The sequence below is a fragment of the Notolabrus celidotus genome, chromosome 11, assembly GCF_009762535.1.
Source record: "Notolabrus celidotus isolate fNotCel1 chromosome 11, fNotCel1.pri, whole genome shotgun sequence".
NCBI classification, from domain to species: Eukaryota; Metazoa; Chordata; class Actinopteri; order Labriformes; family Labridae; genus Notolabrus; species Notolabrus celidotus.
Window position 1 is genome coordinate 902,698 of NC_048282.1, and position 21,286 is coordinate 923,983.

The window sequence follows — 21,286 nt, forward strand, 5'->3', positions numbered from 1 at the left end:
CAATACAACCTGCCTCATCAGTCGACAGTGAGTCACATGGTAGGGCTCCAACAGAACGCAGCACCTCAGCCCTACCACAGAGACGCTGGTTCTTCTGCCCAAATTGGGGATGGATGGCAGCACAAGATGTTCTCCACACACAGGTAGTCAAGCATGGAAACATGACAGCTGTTCACCATCTCCATCCCGACAGACACAGAGAACATGCTGTAAAGACTGTGATCAAAATATTTAATACCTTGTGCTGCAGATTTTGGGACAGCTTTGGACATTTCAAATCCGTCTTGCTTGGAAATGTGCACAGTAGGCATGCATTAAAAAAAGGTTCTGTCATTTTAATAATTTGTCTTTGGGGCTGTGAATTCATACTTTCCTAAAATAACTAACACAATCTAAAGTCCTCATTTTGTACAAACATCCATAGGTGTGCTTTAGCTCAAAGGGAGGATACAGTTCAAGATTTCTGTGTCACTGCCAAAGGCTCACATTTGAGTTGAGTCCCCCAAGTTGCAAAAAGTCAGAACTTTCTGTGCAGACTGTATAAATAATGGACACAGTGTCCGTGATGTCATCCATCTGTTTCTGAAGCGCTGTTGTGAGGCCAACCGGCGGCGGCTGCCATATTGCTGCTGTCAAGTGATTGTGTTGTAAAGAGGCGGGCTTTGTAAAGAGTGTTCCCGCCTGTCAATCAAGTCAGCTGTGCCTCTCATTGGAAGACTTGTAATCTCAATATCTTTGAAATTGCCGCCTTAGAAAAAGATTCACCCCCTGTACAGTGTGTGCCGATAGATAAATGAGCTATCCAGACTACACTCGTCTTTTGAACCAGGCTGTAAACATGTTTATTTCTGCTGTAAAGATCAGCTGTTTTGAATTGGTGTGTATGTGGTTTCTGGTACTTCCAGGGCCAGCCTCAAGTGGATCCTCGATGAACTGCAGTTTTTAACACTTCCGCTTTGGACTCATATTTTTCGACCGGAGGTTGCCTCTTGGTGCAGAATGAAGCACGGAGGAGCCTCCTATAGAGCCAGGTCGCTACCTGAGTGCCAAATGTGCTGCACTTATACAGCTCCTTTCTTCTGACCACTCAGGGTGCTTTTCACTGTATTAACCAGCAACCTTTTCACCAGCATTAACCCCGAATCATCCATACAGGAGTCAAGTGCAATCACAGCCACTAATCACATGATCATTCACCTCCTATATACTCTGTAGGCAGTGCCACTGAGTGCAATCTTTGGTGCAGGACTTAATAAGAATGGTTTTAGGTCACACAGACAGAAGGAGCCAAGAACTGAACCACTGCTTTATAAAGTACCCACTCTACCTCTTAGCTATAAAGGGTCAAACAAAAGTGGACACAAAGACTGGGACTAACATGGATGCATTGATGAGACTGATGAAGTTAAATATATTTACAACTGTTTACAAATCTGAATAAAAGAACATTTTTCTCCTGGTTGGATCAAAACACAATTAACTCCTTCCAAAGAGAGACTGAGATTTCTTTTTAAAAATTGCTATATTTAAGGCCATCCACAACCTCGCCCCCTGTATGTCTGATCTCCTTGGCACTGCCACCCCCTCTCTCTCCCTCAGGTCTTCTTCCTCCCTCCACCTCTCTGTGCCCCCTGCCCCTCTCAGTGCCATGGGGAGCAGAGCTTTCAGTCCCTCTGCTCCCCAACTCTGGAACTCCCCCACCAGACATCAGAACAATTGATTCACTACCCCTCTTCAAATCAAGCCTCAAAACCCATACTAGCTGCATTCTCTGTATAATTTCACTACTTCATTTTAACTTGGTGTTACTTTTGGTTGTTGTCTTTATTTATTTTTAATAAAGGGTAACACTTTACAATAAGGGTCCCTTAATTAGCATTAGTTAATGCATTATAAAGCATTAATTAACAGTTTAATAATAGTTTAATAATCGTTACAATGTATTACCTAACATTAACTAACACATTAGTTAGTGCATTAATAAGCAGTTCATTAATGTCCACTGCTCAGAGTTAATTAATACATTATTAAGCATTAATAAAAGTTACAAAACTTAATTAGTTAACCATTAGTGAATGCTTTCTGGACCCTTATTGTAAAGTGTAACACATGCATCACTTAAGTAACACATTATAAATGCTAAACTGCCTCATAAGCATCAGCATAAGCATAAGCGTGTGCATCAATTTTAAGTGTCCTCTGGAAACACTTGTGTTGTGTTGCTGTCTATTTGCAGCACGTTTTTCTAATGTATTGTGTTGTGGTCTTTGCATCGCGTTTTCTAAATGCTGCGCATGTGTTGTCAAATTGATGAAGATGTTTTCTTAATTTTCTTGTGTTTTGTCTTTTTGCATGTGTTTTCTTAAGTTGCAGTGCTGTGAGCTCTCAGGGCCACCGTACTTCTCTGTGCCAGTTGAGATGTTATCTGTGATTATCTGTTTTATTCTAAATAAAATGTGTTCAATTCTTTATATGTGTTGCTTCAACTACATTTCAACTCATTTTGCTTCAGTGTATGTGTTACCTAAGGGATACATGTGTTACACTTTACAATAAGGGTCCAAAAAGCATTCACTAATAGTTAATTATGGTTAAGTAATGCTTATGAGGCAGTTTAGCATTTATAATGTGTTACCTAAGGGATACATGTGTTACACTTTACAATAAGGGTCCAGAAAGCATTCACTAATGGTTAACTAATTAAGTTTTGTAACTTTTATTAATGCTTAATAATGTATTTATTAACTCTGAGCAGTGGACATTAATTAACTGCTTATTAATGCATTAACTAATGTGTTAGTTAATGTTAGGTAATACATTATAACGATTATTAAACTATTATTACTTAATGCTTAATAATGCATTAACTAACGCTAATTAAGGGACCCTTATTGTAAAGTGTTACCTAATAAAGTAATAATAAAATAAAAATATCAAGTTATGGTGGCGTCCTTTTATTGACTGCTCAATCATAGTGCCAATCTACCAAAACGTAGCTTTTGGAATAAACGTTGGTGGAACAGGGGAGGACAGCAGAGCAGAACAGCGCTTTGTCTTCTGATTTCTAATTGGTCAACCCCTCTACCACCGCTACCGCTACCGCCCCCGCCCCCTACCACCGCCTTTCCCAGCAGCGCTAGCTCAAACTTTCACTCACAACAAAAAAACAATTGCGGACAACGGCAGCTTGTCTCCTCAGTCTCCCGCTGCTTTGCCTTGGAATCCATTAGTCTCTTTTATTTTTTCACTGCAGGACAATGGAGGAAACACGTTTGGTTTGTGTTTTTGATCACGGCGACCCCGCCCCTCGCCCCTCACGTGAGTGGTTCTAGACCAGCAAAGAGTTGGAGCCGCTCTGGAACCTGTTTTCCTGGCCGGGAGCCGGTTCACTCAGAGTCGAAACACGAAAAACCGGTTCTCAATTGAGCACCGGCCCCGAACCGGCCCTGAAACTGTCTCGCTCAAAAAGGGGTATTAGCGTCTACACAAGTATCAGAATTTAGCTAAACCAAGCAGGCTCACTCATTCAAGAAAGATATTTTTAATGCTTTGAGTCTGTACCTTGTGAAAAAATGTACATGGTCTAACTAACTAAAGCTGCAGAACCCTCATGTCAACTTAACCATCATTTCATTACACAGGATGAGGAACGTGTGTATATTGCCCTTTATCCATTACACACTATTCATGCTAGGAAAACATGTACTTCAGGGCCGGTGTGGAAAGAGGAAACCTAATAGCAACCACCTACTCTTTCAACATACATACAGCACATAGCAATCCTATTTAAAGTGAGTAAGATGCAAACTCATCCTTTAAGCTCAAGTGTCCCTGAGTACCTATTACTACAAGAACAAGGAAGTCCGAGGCGAGGAGGAACAAATTGAATGAATCAAGCTCGAACAAGAATCTCAGTAAGCTGTTAATATGTGAACATAAGAGGAGAAGACAATGAGGCTTCGGTGTAAGCCCAAATGTTACATGAAGTGCGAGTGCTCGGATGCGATCTTTTTATTAGCCTTTGCTGCTGTAGTGAAGCTTATTTTGCAGCCTGCATTCTAATGAGAGAGAAGGCGATGAGGGAGGGGATGGAGCATGAGGGGGGGGGGGGGGGCTTATGTAACTTGGTGTTATATAACCCAATGTGCACGGCCTTCTCTCTCTCTCTCTCTCTCTCTCTCTCTCTCCCTCTCTCTCTCTGTCTCACACAGCGAGACACACAGCGGGGCAAGCAGCAAGGAGAGGATGGAGGGGTTTAAAAGGGTGCTGGTGTTAATGAGGGCGATCTGAAGAGATATGCGCCTGGCTGCAGAGACATACCTCATTACAGCACTGTTTCTAATAATGATGGTGATGAGGATAAGTTGTTTTGGGATGCAAGGGGACCCAGAGAGTGGACCCCTAACTGGTCTTAGACCGAAAATCCAGCCATCAAGTGGCATTCAAGTGGGTGTGCTGGGTAATTAAAGTCGATAAAATGTTATTGCTTTCACCCTCGGCCCACCTGCCGACATTTTAGAAGAGGACAGATGACAATTGGGATTTAGCCTTGACACTGATGTTGCAGCTTTCCTGCTTTGCTGATTAAAACAAGAAGAAACAGAACCTTCTGATAATTTAGTCGATTTTTCTGTTTTCTTGTTACCTAATTTCCGCTGCTAGTCATCAAAGTCAGGTTCCCGCCTCTCTCTCGCGTGTAACTTGTGCTAGATTGTGTCTTCTAAGCTTTTTGGAGTTCGCTGATTCTCCTGCTTATTTTGAAACCATCATGTTTGATTCTTGAGATGTGACCTTATTTCAGTGAGGCCCAGCAGGCACAAAGCTTCTCATTCATTCATACAATACAGAGCTCGTACAAAAGACTCCAAATTTCAATTTCTGTGATAAAAAAAAGCATTTATTCTGTCTGACATCTGATCTTATACAAAATGACACACACTAAGTAGAAAAATTACAGCTCGTTTGTACTCATTCCAGTTCATTTGACACTGGGGAAATATATGTGAAGGACAGATCAGTCAGCGTTTTCAGGGAGCAAGCTGTTTGGAATGAACGTCATCAGTTTAGGAGTAGTTGACCTTCACGCAGAACGTCTCCTCCGTCTTCTCCTCCAGGTTGTTCACGTACACCAGTATCTCCACTGAACCGGGACTCTGGCTAGGGGCGAACCGTAGTCCAATGGTATAACTCTCTCCCCCGCTGATCTGAAGAACGTGAACACAATAAAACATACTTCATATTCATCTCCATACAACGGTGCTTTGTGGCGGTGAAATGTTAAAACTCTTTCTGCACCTCCAAACTCCACAGAGGGATGCTGAGGACCGACTCTGCATGAAATCATTTAGTATAATTGGAAGTGGAAAGGTTGATCAGATTCTGGATTTTAGATCTGCTGTTCAGTTTCAAACTGAGACAGTAAAATGTCATCAGTTGTTCCTTTTTGCCTGTGTTGAAGTGCTTCTTCTTGTAGCCGGAGGCGACTGCACCTTTGCTATCAGACCCTTTGGAATTACTGGGTGGAGACGTGTTGGAGGAAACCAGAGGAGCTGTGTGCTCTTACACCTCTTCTGTTTCTCCTTGTGTTAGTTCAATTAACCCTTTATTCTTTCTTGTTCTAATAAGATCCTACACAAAGCTGTAGATTATATATTCATCACGTCACTTTATCATACTCTGTTCTTATTCTGCTGTTGTAATGTGCACTCTGACAATGTGTTCATAGGTGGTATACATCTAAGTGTTAAATTGCTGTTGTTAACCAAGATACACAGCCATTTCCATCAGCATATTCTATGTGCACTGCATCAGAAGAATTTCAGGCCTATTGAGGTGCATTTCAAACAAGAGTTTCGGGGTCTTTTAGCCCCCAGAACTACTTTCCCCTGAACTAAAAGGTTCCTGTGCCCCCATTGTTGTCTGTGTTTCGACAGCGGGCTGCAGTCCCGGGCAGATTGTGTAAATCAGGCCAGTGACGTATGGAGGGGAAAAAAGTAACTGCACTACACCATCAGACCAGTAGAGGGCAGTAACACAAAGAGGAATGACATTCATCACAGATGACACCATAGAAGCAGACGGACAGGCAGGTATCATTATGAGCAACACAACAGTTAGCCTGTTAGCATGAAGAGACTCAGCTGGTCTGTTTTAGATGGTGCTATATTTCATCACAGATGGATTCACTGAATCAACACGTGAGAGGAGATAAGCGCGAGTAGCAAAGACGTTTCAACACGGCTTTAAAATCCTTTTGAACTCAAAAAGCCGTGGCAGAGATCGGACGGTGTTTTGGTTTAAACAGCGACCCTGTTAACTGGAGACTTTAAGCCAGATGCATCCCTCATAAACGTCTTTAGACCATCATTAAATATCTGATGAGGATATTTTGAAATCTTAATAAAAACTAAACTAGTTTGCATTCCCAGGACCTCCCTCTGTGTTTCAACAGCTGTGTAAACTCCACAAACACTGACACATTCAGCTGAAGGTCTCCAGTTTACAGGGTCACTTTTAAAACCGTAACACCGGGAGAGACGCATTCACGGTGGGCTGAGAGAAGACTACTGTTACAAGCTGCTAAATCAAGAGAATCACAGCTTCTTCTTTTGAAAAGTACACACACATACAAAAAAGATAGAACAAATCAAAACTAATGAAAGAAAGAGAAATCAAGAGAATCACAGATGGAAAAAAATGACTGTGAATGGTTTTTGGAAACATTTGAAAAAAAAAAAAATTGAAGGAAAAAATAAATAAATAAAAAATTTTGACAAAAAAAATTTTGAATTTTTTTTTTTTTGAAAAAACATTTTTGAAAAAAAAAAATTGGAAAAAAAATTGACAAAAAGAAAATTGAAAAAAAAAAATTTGAAAAAAAAAAAATTGACAAAAAGAAATTTGAAAGAAAAAATTTGAAAAAAAAATTTTGAAAAAAAAAAAATTGAAAAAAAAAATGGACAAAATAAAATATGCAAAAATGTATTTCCCTCAAATTTGAAATTGTGCTACAAAAACAGAAAAACTTGAAAAAAAGTGAAAATTTTGCGCCTGCGGTTAAAACATGTAAAAAGCAATGAATGAATCACATACACACACATACAAGAAAGATAGAACAAATAAAAACTAATGAAAGAAAGAGAAATCAAGAGAATCAAAGATGTGTGTGATGTTATTGTGGACAGAGGGAGGAATAAAAACACTGTGGTTAATCTACCAATCAGACCCTGCCCCCCAAAGTCCCGGGATCTTTGAAAAGTACTACCCCCCTAGCAGGGGCTTTTTAGGGGGGAGATTATTTACCCCTGAACTAAATTTAGACCCTGGTTCCTCAGGTCGAAAGACGTAGTTCTGGGGTAAAGTTCCTGCCATCGACAAATGCCTTTTGCAGCTATTAATTCCTTCAGCTTTGATGAGACGTGGCAAACCTGCGCTTGTGAGCTCAGAGTGGTCTGCCTTTGTGGAGTAAATTGGACTTCCTGTGCAGAGCTCATAAAAACTTGTGGGCCAAGGCCGAGCTGACCTTTGAAAACAAAGAGGCTCCTGGCCACATGACTTGAAAATACCATGTACACTGAGTGTTAGTCATTAGTCATGCTGCAACACTGTTTTTAGCATCCTCCCAAATATACTGAGCGCGCTAATGGAAACTGCAATGTGATGTAGTGAAGTGGTTGTGTGCCAATAGGTGGGAAGTTGAAGTTGTTTATCTCAAATATGACACATTTTTAAAGTTTTTTTGCTGATAAATGTTAAAAAAAGAATAAATATTAAGGGAGCATGACAACCTTACTGTCGGTCCTTTGTTTTCATTCTGCTGCATTATATAGTCAATCAATCAATCTTTATTTGTATAGCACCAAATCACAGCAAACGTTATCTCAAGACTCTTTTACAAACAGAGCAGGTCTAGACCACTAGACCCAACACCAAGACAGGATAAGACTCAGTGTGACCCCATCTTAATCCACCATGAGCATTGCACCTCACAGTATTTAGCTAGTTACAGTGGAGAGGACAAACTTCCTTTAACAGGCAGAAACCTCGAGCAGGACCAGACTCATGTTAGACAGCCATCTGCCTCGACCCACTTGGGTCTGGAAAGAGGGATAGAGGAGAATAAGAGAGAGAGGGAGCGGATAAAGAGAATCAGAAACTATAAAATGAAACAAGGAACCCTCCATTACCTTAACATTCATTCCTTAATTATATAACCTCTTGATATCAAATTTAACAGCTTTGTGTTGCCACCAGTTCTTCCCAGTGTTTTGAACAGATATATTGTGAAGCCAACAATGGATTCATTGATCAGTTTGGGGGATTTATGATGTAATCTCTCTCCAAAACATAGCAATATAGATATCTGCCTTGCCTGATATTATCCTAGCAGGGTAGTTACTTTAGAGAAGAAAAGAGTGTCTTCACATTTGCTTAATGCTGTGGGCACAGTAAATACTTTATAAGACACCTGCAGCCGTGCTGACAAGATGAAAAACACAATGGGCCTTTTTCAATCTCCCCACCTTCTTTTGTCTTATTGATGCAGTGTCTGCTGGACAGCAGCAGGGAGACTCCTAAATAGTTTATGTGGAAGCAGACTCCCATTGCATCTCATTCATTTATTTGCTCATTTAAAATGCTGCTTTTCCATTTGTTTTTCCCTTTTATCTACCTTAACTAATGAAATGCAGTGACAGTAGTGGCTTCTGTTCTTCAAGTCTATGTGTGTGAGAGTCAGCTATTAGAGACACTGAAGCTGACAACATAATAAAACATCAGCAGTAATGTCTTTGCTGTGTTCCCTCTGTTTCTGTCTGTAGGCTAATGAGAAAGTCATTCACTTGTCTAACAGCTGAGTTATAAGCAGTCAACACGTGAGGTCAGGAATCAGTAATGCTTTTTACTCTCCTGTCAAGATGACACAAAAGTCATAAACAGCTCTTCTCATCAGTCACAGCTGACACTTAAAGTTTATTTTCCTGTCATTAAGTCTTTTTTCACCTTCAGCGTATCAGGGGAAACTTTCTCCTCTGAGTCTAACACTGTCAGTCTAGAAGGTTCTTCATGGGGGTGCTGCAAAGTCAGTGGGGATGCAGCATAGCCAAATCATGATTTCAGCTGAGAGAGAACCAAATCTGATTCTGAGGCTGATACCAGACTAAATGTCAGTGAGTGACATTGCTGAAAAAAATGCAATCCTAAAAAGTCTATCACCTCAGGACCACCTCATCGGGCTCTGGCTGCTCTACAGCTCCATCATTACCCTGTCACAGTTGAAATTCCCAGTGGAATTAAGAGTTACGGTACAGTATGTCTGCACAGGAGGCAAAGCAGACACGTTGTTCAGTGGTCCATCTTCATGTTCCTTTGTAACACTCTGAGCATGGAAATAACACATTTCAAGTAATCGTGTTTTATGTTCCTTTTTAGTCTTGCTTTTAACTTAGTTTTATTCTTATAAAGTTTAATTCACCTTACTTTATTTATTTACTTATTATACAGGTTCAAATTTTAGTTACTTTTATTTATTTTATTTTGTTCTATTTATTTATTTAATCTATAACATATTGTTTTCTTTTAATGGTTTAATATTTTAGTGTTTTATTACCTTAGAAATGTATTTTATTTTGGTGAGTTTAATTTCCTGTGTTGAGTTTTAACTTCTTATTTTCACCTCCAGGTTTTCCTCATTAAGATGTTCAACTCAACTCAACTTTATTTATAAAGCACTTTAAGAACAACAGCAGTTGGACACAAAGTGCTGTACAGAAACATAATGGATAAAAACAAACAATAAAATCATAAAATCAATAAGAACAATAAGATAAAATAAAGTTGAAAAATAAAAATAAAAAGGCACTGAAACAAGAGCAGGGTCTCATGCTGAGTCGAAAGCCAGGGAATAAAAATGGGTTTTCAGACGACTTTTAAAAGTGGACAGTGAGGGGGCTTGTCTGACGGCTAAAGGAAGATCGTTCCACAGTTTGGGAGCAGCGACAGAAAAAGCCCTATCCCCCCCTGAGCTTCAGCTTGGACCTCGGTACCTCCAGGAGCAGCTGATCAGCTGACCTGAGGCACCGAGCAGGGGCGTAGAGATGGATCAGCTCAGAGAGGTAGGGCGAGGCGAGACCATTTCAAGATTTAAAAACAAATAAAATAATCTTAAAATGGACTCTAAAATGCACAGGCAACCAGTGGAGGGAGGCTAAAATGGGCGTTATGTGCTCCCTTTTACGTGCTCCAATTAAAAGGCGAGCGGCTGCATTCTGGACCAACTGGAGACGTGCGAGGGAGGACTGACTGATTCCTAAATAAAGTGCATTGCAGTAATCCAGCCGGGATGTGACAAAGGCATGGATTACTGTTTCAAAGTGCTGTCGTGCAAGGAAAGGCTTCACCTTTGCCAGCTGCCTAATGTGAAAAAAGCTGGACTTTACTACAGAGCTGATCTGCTGATCCATCTTAAAATCACTGTCAAGCTTAAAACCCAAGTTTGAGACTTTCGACTTAAAATAGACGGCCAAAGGGCCCAGATCAACCGGAGGGACTTCACAAGGGCCACTGGGACCAAACACCATTACTTCTGTCTTCAGCAACTTCTTTTTTAGTTTTCATTTGCTTATTTTCTTTTCTTTATTTATTCATTTATTTATTTCATTTATTTCATTTATTTCATTAGTTTCATTAATTTTATTTTTATTGTTATTATTTGTATTGTTGCATATATTGTGTTCTTAACCTTAGGATTGTGGGGTGGGTTGAGGTCAGGGCTGGGGTTGGGATTAGGATGGGGGGTCTTTTTATTTTTATTTTTATTTTTATATATGTATATATATATAGTTTAATTTATTCTATTTTAAGTTGTCTCTATGTACTGCACTTTGTGTTACAATGTCTTTGTATGAAAAGTGCTTTATAAATAAAGTCTGATTGATTGATTGATTGATTGATTGATTGATTGATTGATTGATTGATTGATTGATTGATTGATTGATATACTACGTCAGAATTTTAAGGATGTTAAAACATGCTTTTACTCCAATAATGCACCTGTGTACACATGTGAGGTATGAGTCATTTACTGTGGTGTTATTTGTGCTCCTTCTTCTGCCTGTGACAGATAATTTTAATATAAGCTAGTGCTCAACTCAAGGGATCGGTCTAAATATTTCCTGGTTGAAAATATCATCAGCCTGTAGGCTCCCATATGGATCCTTATTTGGCAGAACATGTGACAGAAAAATCACCAGACTGTAATGCTTGTGTTGTCACTGTGGAGACAGGAGCAGAGAATATGCAATAACTAATCATAAGCAACCTTGAAAAGCCTTTCCAGGTGTCACATACTTAGCCCTACAGCAGAAACAGATAATAAATAAAGGTCATCCTGTGAGGTAACTGAACCTTGCTGCAGAAAAGACTTCAAAGTTGTATTTATAGTCGAGCTCCCTTGTCTTGTAGGTTCCTCTGAGCTGCTGTAGACGTCCTCCTGCTGTGGACGTTCCAGACTCCAGCTGATACGGACGTGCTGGACTCCAGCGGCAACAGCTACTACTACTCGTCTCATCACTATAACCTCTCTCTCTCTCTCTCTTATTCTCCTCTATCCCTCTTTTCAGACCCAACTCGGTCGAGGCAGATGTCTGTCTAACATGAGTCTGGTTCTGCTGGAGGTTTCTGCCTGTTAAAGGAAGTTTGTCCTCTCCGCTGTAACTAGCTAAATACTGTGAGGTGCAATGCTCATGGTGGATTAAGGTGGGGTCAGACTGAGTCTTATCCTGTCTTGGTGTTGGGTTTCTGTTCATAATTTGACATAGAGTGGTCTAGACCACGTTTGTTGTGATTTGGCGCTATACAAATAAAGATTGATTGATTGATTGATTGACTGACTGATTGATTGATTGATTGATTGATTGATTGATTGATTGATTGATTGATTGATTGATTGATTGATTGATTGATTGATTGATTGATTTGAGTCAACTACATCACTCACATCATCAGTGACAGAAGCTGCGTCTGCACTGGGTTGAGCTTGAATAGTGTTGTTTGGTGGTACTGTGGTATCTCTCAATATATAACATTTATTTTGAGTTCATTATTTTTCCTTCTGTAGTTATTTTCTATCATTTTATCCAAAACTAGAATAAAAAAAGGACAAAAGGAAGTATCCGACCATTCAACAGGTCATTTTTCTGATCTCCTCTCATGCTGATTAATTAAGGGTTAATGACATCACATGGCAGCATTCATCCTATGAAACCATCTGTACTAATGCTGGTCTTCGTGTCCTCCAACAACAAAGATAAAGTGTAGTCAAGGAGAAATGTTCTCTCTGGTGTTATTCAAGCTATTGATTTTCTGAGAGAAAGAGAACTGCATGACTTCCTTCCTTATCTCACCTGGAACTGATCCTCTTTGAACTGGAGCAGGTCTGGATGGTCGGAGCGGAGCAGGAATGTGCGGCTGCGGGTGTAGGGGTTGGTGTAGGTGATTTTCCTGGAGCTGCCACGCCCGCCACCAACTGGGACGCTCACTTCAAATGCCTGCACACACACACACACACACACACACACCCACACACATCCACACACACACACAGAGAGAGCACAAACAGTCAGTTAGTGCAGTAACTGGAGTCACTTAACCACGAGGCTGTGCCAAGAGTGTCTCGCTGTGCTGCTAGTCTACTGTCAGTTAACTCTTGGTGCATTAGGACTTTTGTTGAACATGTTAAAGATGAAGACACTCCTTATATAGATCATTCACATGTAGAAAGGCTGCCCTAAGCTCTGCCCCATGAACCTTCATTCCTAAAACACTTAAAACTGTTATCTAATAGTCATATTTGGATGTCCTGAAGACTACCGTCGATACACTTTGAAGCTGTTTGATGTTACAGCTTTCACTTCCTTATCAAAAAAACAGAAAACAAAACAGTTATTTAAAGCTGGGGTTGGCAGTCTCAGAAAACTAGCATGAATTTGAATGTAGCATTTCCTCAGGACTCCGTCTAACCCCACCCCTCCTCCCTCAGAGCTCCTCCAAAACGACGCCCCCCCCCCCCCCCCGCTCACATGCACGAGCACCGCTGACTTGCGACCATATGATGGTGACTGATTCAAAACCGGTCCTCACCAAAACATTATCATAGAGAAAGTTAAAAACACAAACAAACATGGCTGCTGTTAGTACTCACAACTGTCATTCTAGCATTATCCAGTTGTACTGGTGACACGATATCAGGAGAAAAGTTATAACACATATATAATACTGTAACAACTCGACTGTTTGTTAAATATGTTCAGTGTAGATGTTCTTAATTCCTACAGTGTTGACAGTCAGTGAAGGCATCAGGAGAGGTGTAGAGTGTGTGAGCTGGAGAGAGGAGAGTCAAGAGGAGAAGTTCTTCATTCATTCAAACATTGGTTGTTGTTTTGTTGGTTGTCGTGATCACGGCCGACAGTGACCGGTTATTAAAACTCAACGTGTTCACGAATCGGCTCGTCATCACTACAGCGTCCGGACGGACGCTACAATAAATATACATTTTCTGTAGGACTTAGTAAATGTCATTCATTCTTCTGCTTGTCAGAGCCCCCATGGTGAGAGCTTTTTAGACTCTGATCCGGACTACAGTCCTGAGAAAAGCCCCTCATCGGGTCAGAGGGGACAGGCCCGAGGTGGAGCGAGAGGGGCAGTCAGTAGAGTCAGGGGAAGCAGAGGCAGGAGACGGATACTCAGAGTACACGCCGGGGAAATGTACGCGCAGGAGGCGGGCAGAACGGCAGGACAGGATTTGAATGGTTTAAAATTTTGGCACCCAAAAAAAGGTGATTGGTTGGTGTTTTCCCAGGTTTACTCCGGCTGTAGATAGCAGCTTTTCTTCACTCTTTTTTAAGAACACATTATGTATTGATTACCATCAGGACATGAAGATCATTTTAACCAGTATAACAAAAAGTGGATCTAAATCTGATTACCAACCCCAGCTTTAATAGTGACCAGCTGATGAAACTTAACAGGATCAGGACCTTGATGGAGAAGCTTTGTCCATATGCTGTCAATATGTTTCTATTTGAAACAACATCACAGGGTCCTTAACTGATAACACTGTTGACCAAAGTATAAGAAGACCCTGACTTTAAAGACCCCCCCCCCCCTTTCACGGCCCCCTGTAATGAAAAACTTTTGATGGAAAATAATGATGAAACAAACTCAGTAGATAAAAAGGTCAGTTTTTGGTTTTGTCACCTTTTGAATGAAATCATATCTTTGTTTCTTCTTCAATTAAATTGTCCCATTAAGATGGAATTAAATGTAATCCAGTGTCTCCTTTAACATTATCAATAATAATAATAACAATAATAATACATTTGGAATTTAAATTCCGTTAATATTAAAATGACCTGTAGCCTATGGCAGGGGTTCCCAAAGTGTGGGTCGGGACCCCCTGGGGGTCCCAAGACACAAGTGGGAGGTCGTGAGATGTCTTCCAGAATGTTTTTTTTAAGTTATCTAAAATATGTATTATTATTATTATTATTTATTTTTGCTTTGTATTTTTGTTTCTTTGTGAAGCACTTTGGGCTGCATGCTTGTATGTATGAACGGTGCAATCTAAATAAGATTAGATGAGTTTTTTCAACTCCTTCCATTTCCCCTTTTCTCAATAAAGGCTCAAAAAGCCTATAAAAAGGATCCCTATAAGATGCATTGAGAGTTGTTCCGACTGATAGCAGCCCCTGGAGTATGACCTGCATGCGCATGAATAAAAATGATGTAGACAGTTATCTTCAATGTGAAAATAACCTTTGACACTGTGTTTGGAAAGCAAAGTGGCAGTTCAAGTAAGGATTGATGAGTCTAATCCAGGATACAGCTGTGCTTAGCCTTTGATTGACACTTCCCATGTGAGGGGCAGGAAGGTTCAGCTGACCCAGCAGAGCACCAGTATGGTTCAATAGGCACTAAATGTGACTGAGTCACCAGTAGCTTCAAGGTAAAGAGACCTTTAGAGGAGCTGTCCATCATGTCACTGTACTCAAGAAGGGCCAAACTTGAGCTGCAGAGAGAAGTGAAGCTATAAAACCATGTTGTCATTGACCACACCGCAAATGGACTATAACGACCAAACGATTTGAGGTGCTGACACTGAAGTCATCACAAGAAGAAAAATGGCCATATGCGTTTATAGACCGCAGGAACTTTACCCTGGAACTACGTGCGTTTCGACCGGTGGACCCAGGGTCTAAATTTAGTTCAGGGGTAGATAATCTCCCACCTGAAAAGCCCCTGCTGGGGGGTAGTACTTTTCAAAGGTTCCAGGACTTTCAGGGGGCGGGGCCTGCAATGCTGATTGGTAGTTTAACCGTGTTTTTTTATTCCGCCTGCCGTCCACAATAACATCACACACATCTGTGATTCTCTTGATTTCTCTTTCTTTCATTCATTTTTATTTGTTCTATCTTTTTTGTATGTGTGTGTACTTTTCAAAAGAAGAAGCTGTGATTCTCTTGATTTAGCAGCTTGTAACAGTAGTCTTCTCTCAGCCCACCGTGAATGCGTCTCTCCCGGTGTTCTGGTTTTAAAAGTGACCCTGTAAACTGGAGACCTTCAGCTGAACGTGTCAGTGTTTGTGGAGTTTACACAGCTGTTGAAACACAGAGGGAGTTCCTGGGAATGCAAACTAGTTTAGTTTTTATTAAGATTTCAAAATATCCTCATCAGATATTTAATGATCGTCTAAAGACGTTTATGAGGGATGCATCCGGCTGAGAGTCTCCAGTTAACAGGGTCGCTGTTTAAACCAAAACACCGTCCGATCTCTGTCACAGCTTTTTGAGTTCAAAAGGATTTTAAAGCCGTGTTGAAACGTCTTTGCTACTCGTGCTTATCTCCTCTCACGTGTTGATTCAGTGAATCCATCTGTGATCAAATATAGCACCATCTAAAACAGACCAGCTGAGTCTCTTCATGCTAACAGGCTAACTGTTGTGTAGCTCATAATGATACCTGCCTGTCCGTCTGCTTCTATGGTGTCATTCTGCTGATTGGCATCCCTCTTTTTTACTGCCCTCTACTGGTCTGGTGGTGTAGTGCATTTACTTTTTTTCCCCTCCATACATCACTGGCCTGATTTACACAATCTACCCGGGACTTCAGTTGAAGTGGTTGAACACAGACAACAATTGGGGCACAGGAACTTTTTAGTTCAGGGGAAAGTAGTTCTGGGGGGTAAAAGACCCCGGAACTCTTGTTCGAAATGCACCTTATGTGTTTTCGGCAAACCTTCTCATACCTTGGACAGAACAGGCCGATGGGTGTTGAGACAGAGCAGCCAGGCTGTGACGATCTGTCGTTGCTCCACATCCACCGCGTTCACGTAGAAGAAGCGACTGCCTGCTTGCCATGGTTGCACCTTCAGCTGCAGCTCCTGAACTGCCGCAGGAGGCAAAAGGAACACGCTGTCCGGGTCCACCTTAAGAGAAGAGATTGAGGCTGGAGGTAAATTGATTGAGTTTGGCAGTAGGGTGTGAAGAAGTTGTGTATTGGGTGGAATGAAAAAGAGACAATAAAGAGAAATAGAGGCATTGAGCAAATGACACAAAGAATTCGACACAGTGTGGAAGAAAAAGGCATTTTATAAGTGGTAGAAAGAAGGTGTAGAAAAGGACAGAATTAATGGAAAAAGGTGGTTAACAGAGTCAGTGGAGAAAAAAGGAGGCGTACAGATTACAGGAGCGAGTGGGTGAGGGAGAGGGTGAATGAGGTATGTTGAAAAAGCAAAGAGAGGGGGCAGACAATGAAATGGGAGAAAGTAGAGGCTGGAAGTGACAGAGAGACAGAGGGATGTGAGAATGAGATTTACTGTGCAGCTCCTTTTCAATCTGTGGAGAAAAGCAGAGCTATTCTCTGGCGGTGAGCTTTATCCTATTTTATAAGACTCCTCCGATGCATTCCACAGTGAGCTAACCTGCCGAGAGTCAGATCAAAGCCGCAGCTGATGCATACAGTGAATTAAAAAAAAAGAAAAAGACATCTGTCACTCCTTCAGCCAGTCCCCCTTCTCTTTCATGGAGAATATGTTTATGCTGCAATGTGTAGCTTTGAAACGGTGACAGTCCATCACTCCTCTTTTTGTTTCTGGATATGAGAAAGTATTATTCAATGCTCTTTATTGCCGCTCTATGAGAAGCATCGTAAAACTCTCTCTCCTCTTGGGTCGGCTCATGAATAAGAAATGCTGTATTTTAAAAATACAGGGGTCTATCTGACACCCTGGAACATGGTTTATACGTTCAGGGTGCACAGGACCGTGCTAATGCTTTTGTATTGAGCTAACTTGTGTCACGACACGATCAGGCATGATTGTAGGAAGTCGTAGGGGATCCTATTAAAATGTGAAAAGACATGAAAAGAACATTATACAGTCTTGATAATGAGTCAAATATCAGCCTGGGGTTATAACCCACAGTATTGTCCCTATTTTATGGAACACTGCTGAAAGAAAGATGCGCAACAAAGTCTTTCTGATATCTGATCATAACACTGCCAGCACAGGAACGTCTAACATCTGTTTTGTATGATCTGAGCTGATTTGATTCATGTTCACTCTCCTCTTTATGTTGATCTAACGTGCGTCAGTCTTTCCAACTCATTAAGAAAAGACAATATGGAGGAGTAAAGAGCCACGTAAAAGGAAACAGCATCGACACTGCAAGAGATGTGTGCACATGTAGATCTGCCATGAACACCGACTTAACCACCAAAGATCAAAGAGTTCAATTTCAATTCAGTATCAGAAACATATCTTTAATCACAGAGCCAAACACTCTGTATGGACTCCTGCTGTTGTTGGCTGTCATTAGGAATCTCTATTAGAGGTCTTCACAGACACAAACTTTAAACCAGACCTGACACCAACTTGATCCTGAGGTTCATAAATGAATCTTAATACAAAAGAAAATGATCAGCAAGAAACCAGGGAAAGTTAGGCTGGATCCACACAGAGACAAGATTTACAAGATGTAATTCAAAATGTAGCTGTTGCAGGCAATGGAAATATAAAGAAAACAAAAAACATACACACAAAAAAACAAAACATGATGTTCCAATAATTAATGAGCTGCTTACATTCAAATACATGTAATCCCTGAGCACTTATAACCCACTACATGTACTTAAATAAGAACTATTTTATAACTGCCATCAGTGTCATGTAAACAAGAGAAGACCTTGAAGACGCTCTGTCCAGAGTCACTGCAATCAAACCAAGCAGCAACCTCTGGTCTCAAAATATGAAGCCCATACGGAAGTGTTATAAAATTCAATTTATCAAGAATCCACTTGAGGCTGGCTGCAGAAACACCAGAAACCACATACACACCCATTCAAAGAAGACGACCTTTACAGCAGAAATAAACATGTTTACAGCCTGGTTCAAAAACCGGCTTCGGTCTGAAGATATTAAGATTACTAGTTTTTGCCCAAATAAGGACATGACTGACTTGACTGACAGGTGGGAACACATAGCTGTTGGCGAGGAGGCTCAAACCCCGCCTCTTTACCTCACACTAAGTTTGGATGAGTTCAACATTTCCAATATGGCTCCCGCCGACAATTGGCTTCAAAACATCGCTCAGGAACAGACAGGTGAGGACACGGATACTATGTCCATTATTTATCCAGTCTATGATTCAAACCCACAGTAACACAGTAACACCCACCCTGACCTGTCCATTGATAAATATGAAATGGACCTGACATGACTCTCCAACTAGGTTGGGGTATGTGCCACAATATATAACATCAGTCGATTCACCGAGCCTCTGGTGGATTTAAATTGTAAAGTAAAAAAAAAGTTCACACACAAATGTCATGAAGTGTTTCCAGAGCAAAGGCTTTGCACAGGCGGCCACCCAGCCACACAACCTTGCCAAATATGCATACAGAGTGGCTGTGGTCGTAAATATGGCATTCAGTGGGCCAGGCCAGCAGTGACAGGGTCAGGAAGAGCCGGGTGACTGATTTTACTCTGATTGTACAGACTCGTGTCAACTTGATTGATTTATTGTTTGAAAGGGGAATTGCCTGAAATTGACTCTATCAATCTTCTAAAGATAAAAAGTCCTGGTGTTGAAGACTATCACTGGGCACCAACATCCTCTGAAAGGGAAAAGGTATTAGTGCAAACAACTGACACAAAAAACTTGGCTCAGGTTAAGTCACTCTAAAAGAAGCATACCTCGATCTCCTTAGGGTGCGATGAGAAACATTTGACCTTGCGGACAGCCTGCTTCCCCCTCAACACCAGGGATTGACAGCTTCGCTGGCCAGTCACACAGCTGACATCCACCCGCTCCAGGAAATGCACATAAATCTGCCAGATCTGGGAGGGTGCTGCCATCCACTTATCACTACAGAGAAAAACATCATCAGGAACAATTAAGCTGAGGCCCACTAGAGATGCAGCAGGAACAGCATGAGGTCGAATACGAGGAGGGCTGATCTAGTGCTGTGCTCGCATTTTAATAAGCACCAGCATCTCCATCACCCTTCTCCTCCTCCTCCTCCTCCTCCTCCTCGTCTCACTGCTGAGAAGAAGGGATTCAGTCTCAGTGGCCCTCTGAGTGCGGTGAGTGGGCGGCGATGAACCTCACCTGTCACTTATTCAGTCCTGCTCTGTGACAACAGCACTCAAGGAGCGTTTGGGGATATTAAGAACAGAATTCATGTGATGTGGGTTTTTGAAGGCAGAGAAAATCTCTGGTGTTTGATAGATGGAACCTATAAGTGCTATTTTCAGCTAATACTTGGCAATTTGAACATGTTGCACTGCCAAACCTCATACATTTCACTCTGGATTGGATGTTTCCTGTTTTAATCAAATCTTAATATGCTCCTCTAAAAGAAGGTTAAATGACCATTTAAAGGAAACACATGACTGAGCCTCACACCTCCAAAGACACCAGAACTCCCAGGTTTAGTCTGCATTGAATTATAGTGTAATTGGACTGTTGTTTGGTTATGGCTAAATAGTGAACATTAGGGGTGTAACGATTCATCTACTACATCGATGTATGGATTTATATTCCTATGATCCGACTACATCGATCTGTGCTCGGCAAGTGGGCCTTCCAGACGACATATATCAATTCAATTCAGGCTGCCTGTCTGTGGCATCATCGCCACGCACCAGCAGACAACCAATCATAGCATGGTGGATGGCAGAGGAGAAGCCGGCGAGCGAGAAATGATCAAGCCACCATTGCAGTCCAGCGTGTGGAAACACTTTGGCTTTTGCAAAGACAGAGATGTTCTAAATAAGTCGCTCTCTGTTTGTAGGATATGTAAAGGTCAAGTAAAGTTACCACGGCAACACTACAAATCTATCCAACCACCTACTACGGTGCCATGGGATTTCACACAACGCCAGCCGTCCAGACACCTCATGCAGCGTTCATCAAGGTAACATCAGGAGACTAGGACAAAACTCAGCTCGGGCCAAAAACATCACAACAACAACAACAGGAATCTAGGACTGTCCAGTATCAAGGGATTCACAGTCACACTGGTGGAACTTTTGGCTAAGAAGTTAGTAAGGACGATATTTGTTCATTTAGAACGATACGATCCGAATGGATTTCAAGTCACTTTTTGGATCGTATCGTTCTTAATGAACCAATATCGTCCTTTTTATCAGCAACCAGGAATCATGATACAAATCGAATCATTCTAAAAAAGAATCATTACACCCCTAGTGAATATGCTTCATTTTAAAATGACACAAAGTCCAGAGGAGCATGTTGTATGCCTTTATGGGACATTCATACATAATATGTAGTTATGAAATGATGAACAATTGTGAATAAGTTGAATTTACTCATAACACCCTGACCAACAAAGTGAAGAAAGGTTGTTTCACTGTGTATAACATTAATATTCTCACTGCATAGGGATCTAATGAAGCTGCCATGTGCAGTCAGTGTGCTCTGTATTTAACCTGTCATCATTAGCTGTGCACTTGATTCTCTCAATTTCCTGTACAGATTTTTCTTTGACTCTGATAAGGGGGAATCCTGTGAAGAAAAAGTTAAGATGCCGCAGTTTTTTACTCTTGTGCAGAAATGTTTTATGAGCATATTTCCATTTTGTTTGTCTTCAACCCACTTGCAATAGGATATACTTATGTGAACACAAGCTGGATGATGATGCAACCCTTCCGTCTGCAGACAAATTAGCAGGACAATATTTTTATAAAATGTCCTTGCACATTTCCAAAGAT

At 41.1% G+C, this 21,286-nt stretch overlaps 1 protein-coding gene across 2 annotated transcripts in view; it reads right to left on the bottom strand.

Annotated features, from left to right (window-relative positions):
- Nucleotides 1–4,875: 4,875 nt before the first annotated feature.
- The window catches only part of nphp4 (nephronophthisis 4), a 343,814-nt gene continuing 327,403 nt past the window's right edge, over nt 4,876–21,286 (bottom strand). Inside the window, exons 26-29 of one of the 2 annotated variants that reach the window (XM_034696561.1) lie at nt 19,247–19,418; nt 16,301–16,480; nt 12,402–12,545; nt 4,876–5,204 (exon numbers count right to left, since the gene is read on the bottom strand). In XM_034696561.1, coding sequence (XP_034552452.1) covers nt 5,064–5,204; nt 12,402–12,545; nt 16,301–16,480; nt 19,247–19,418 — 637 coding nt within the window. In that variant the 3' untranslated portion in view covers nt 4,876–5,063. The remainder of the gene's footprint in view (nt 5,205–12,401; nt 12,546–16,300; nt 16,481–19,246; nt 19,419–21,286) is intronic. The other variant, XM_034696560.1, reaches the window with a different exon arrangement.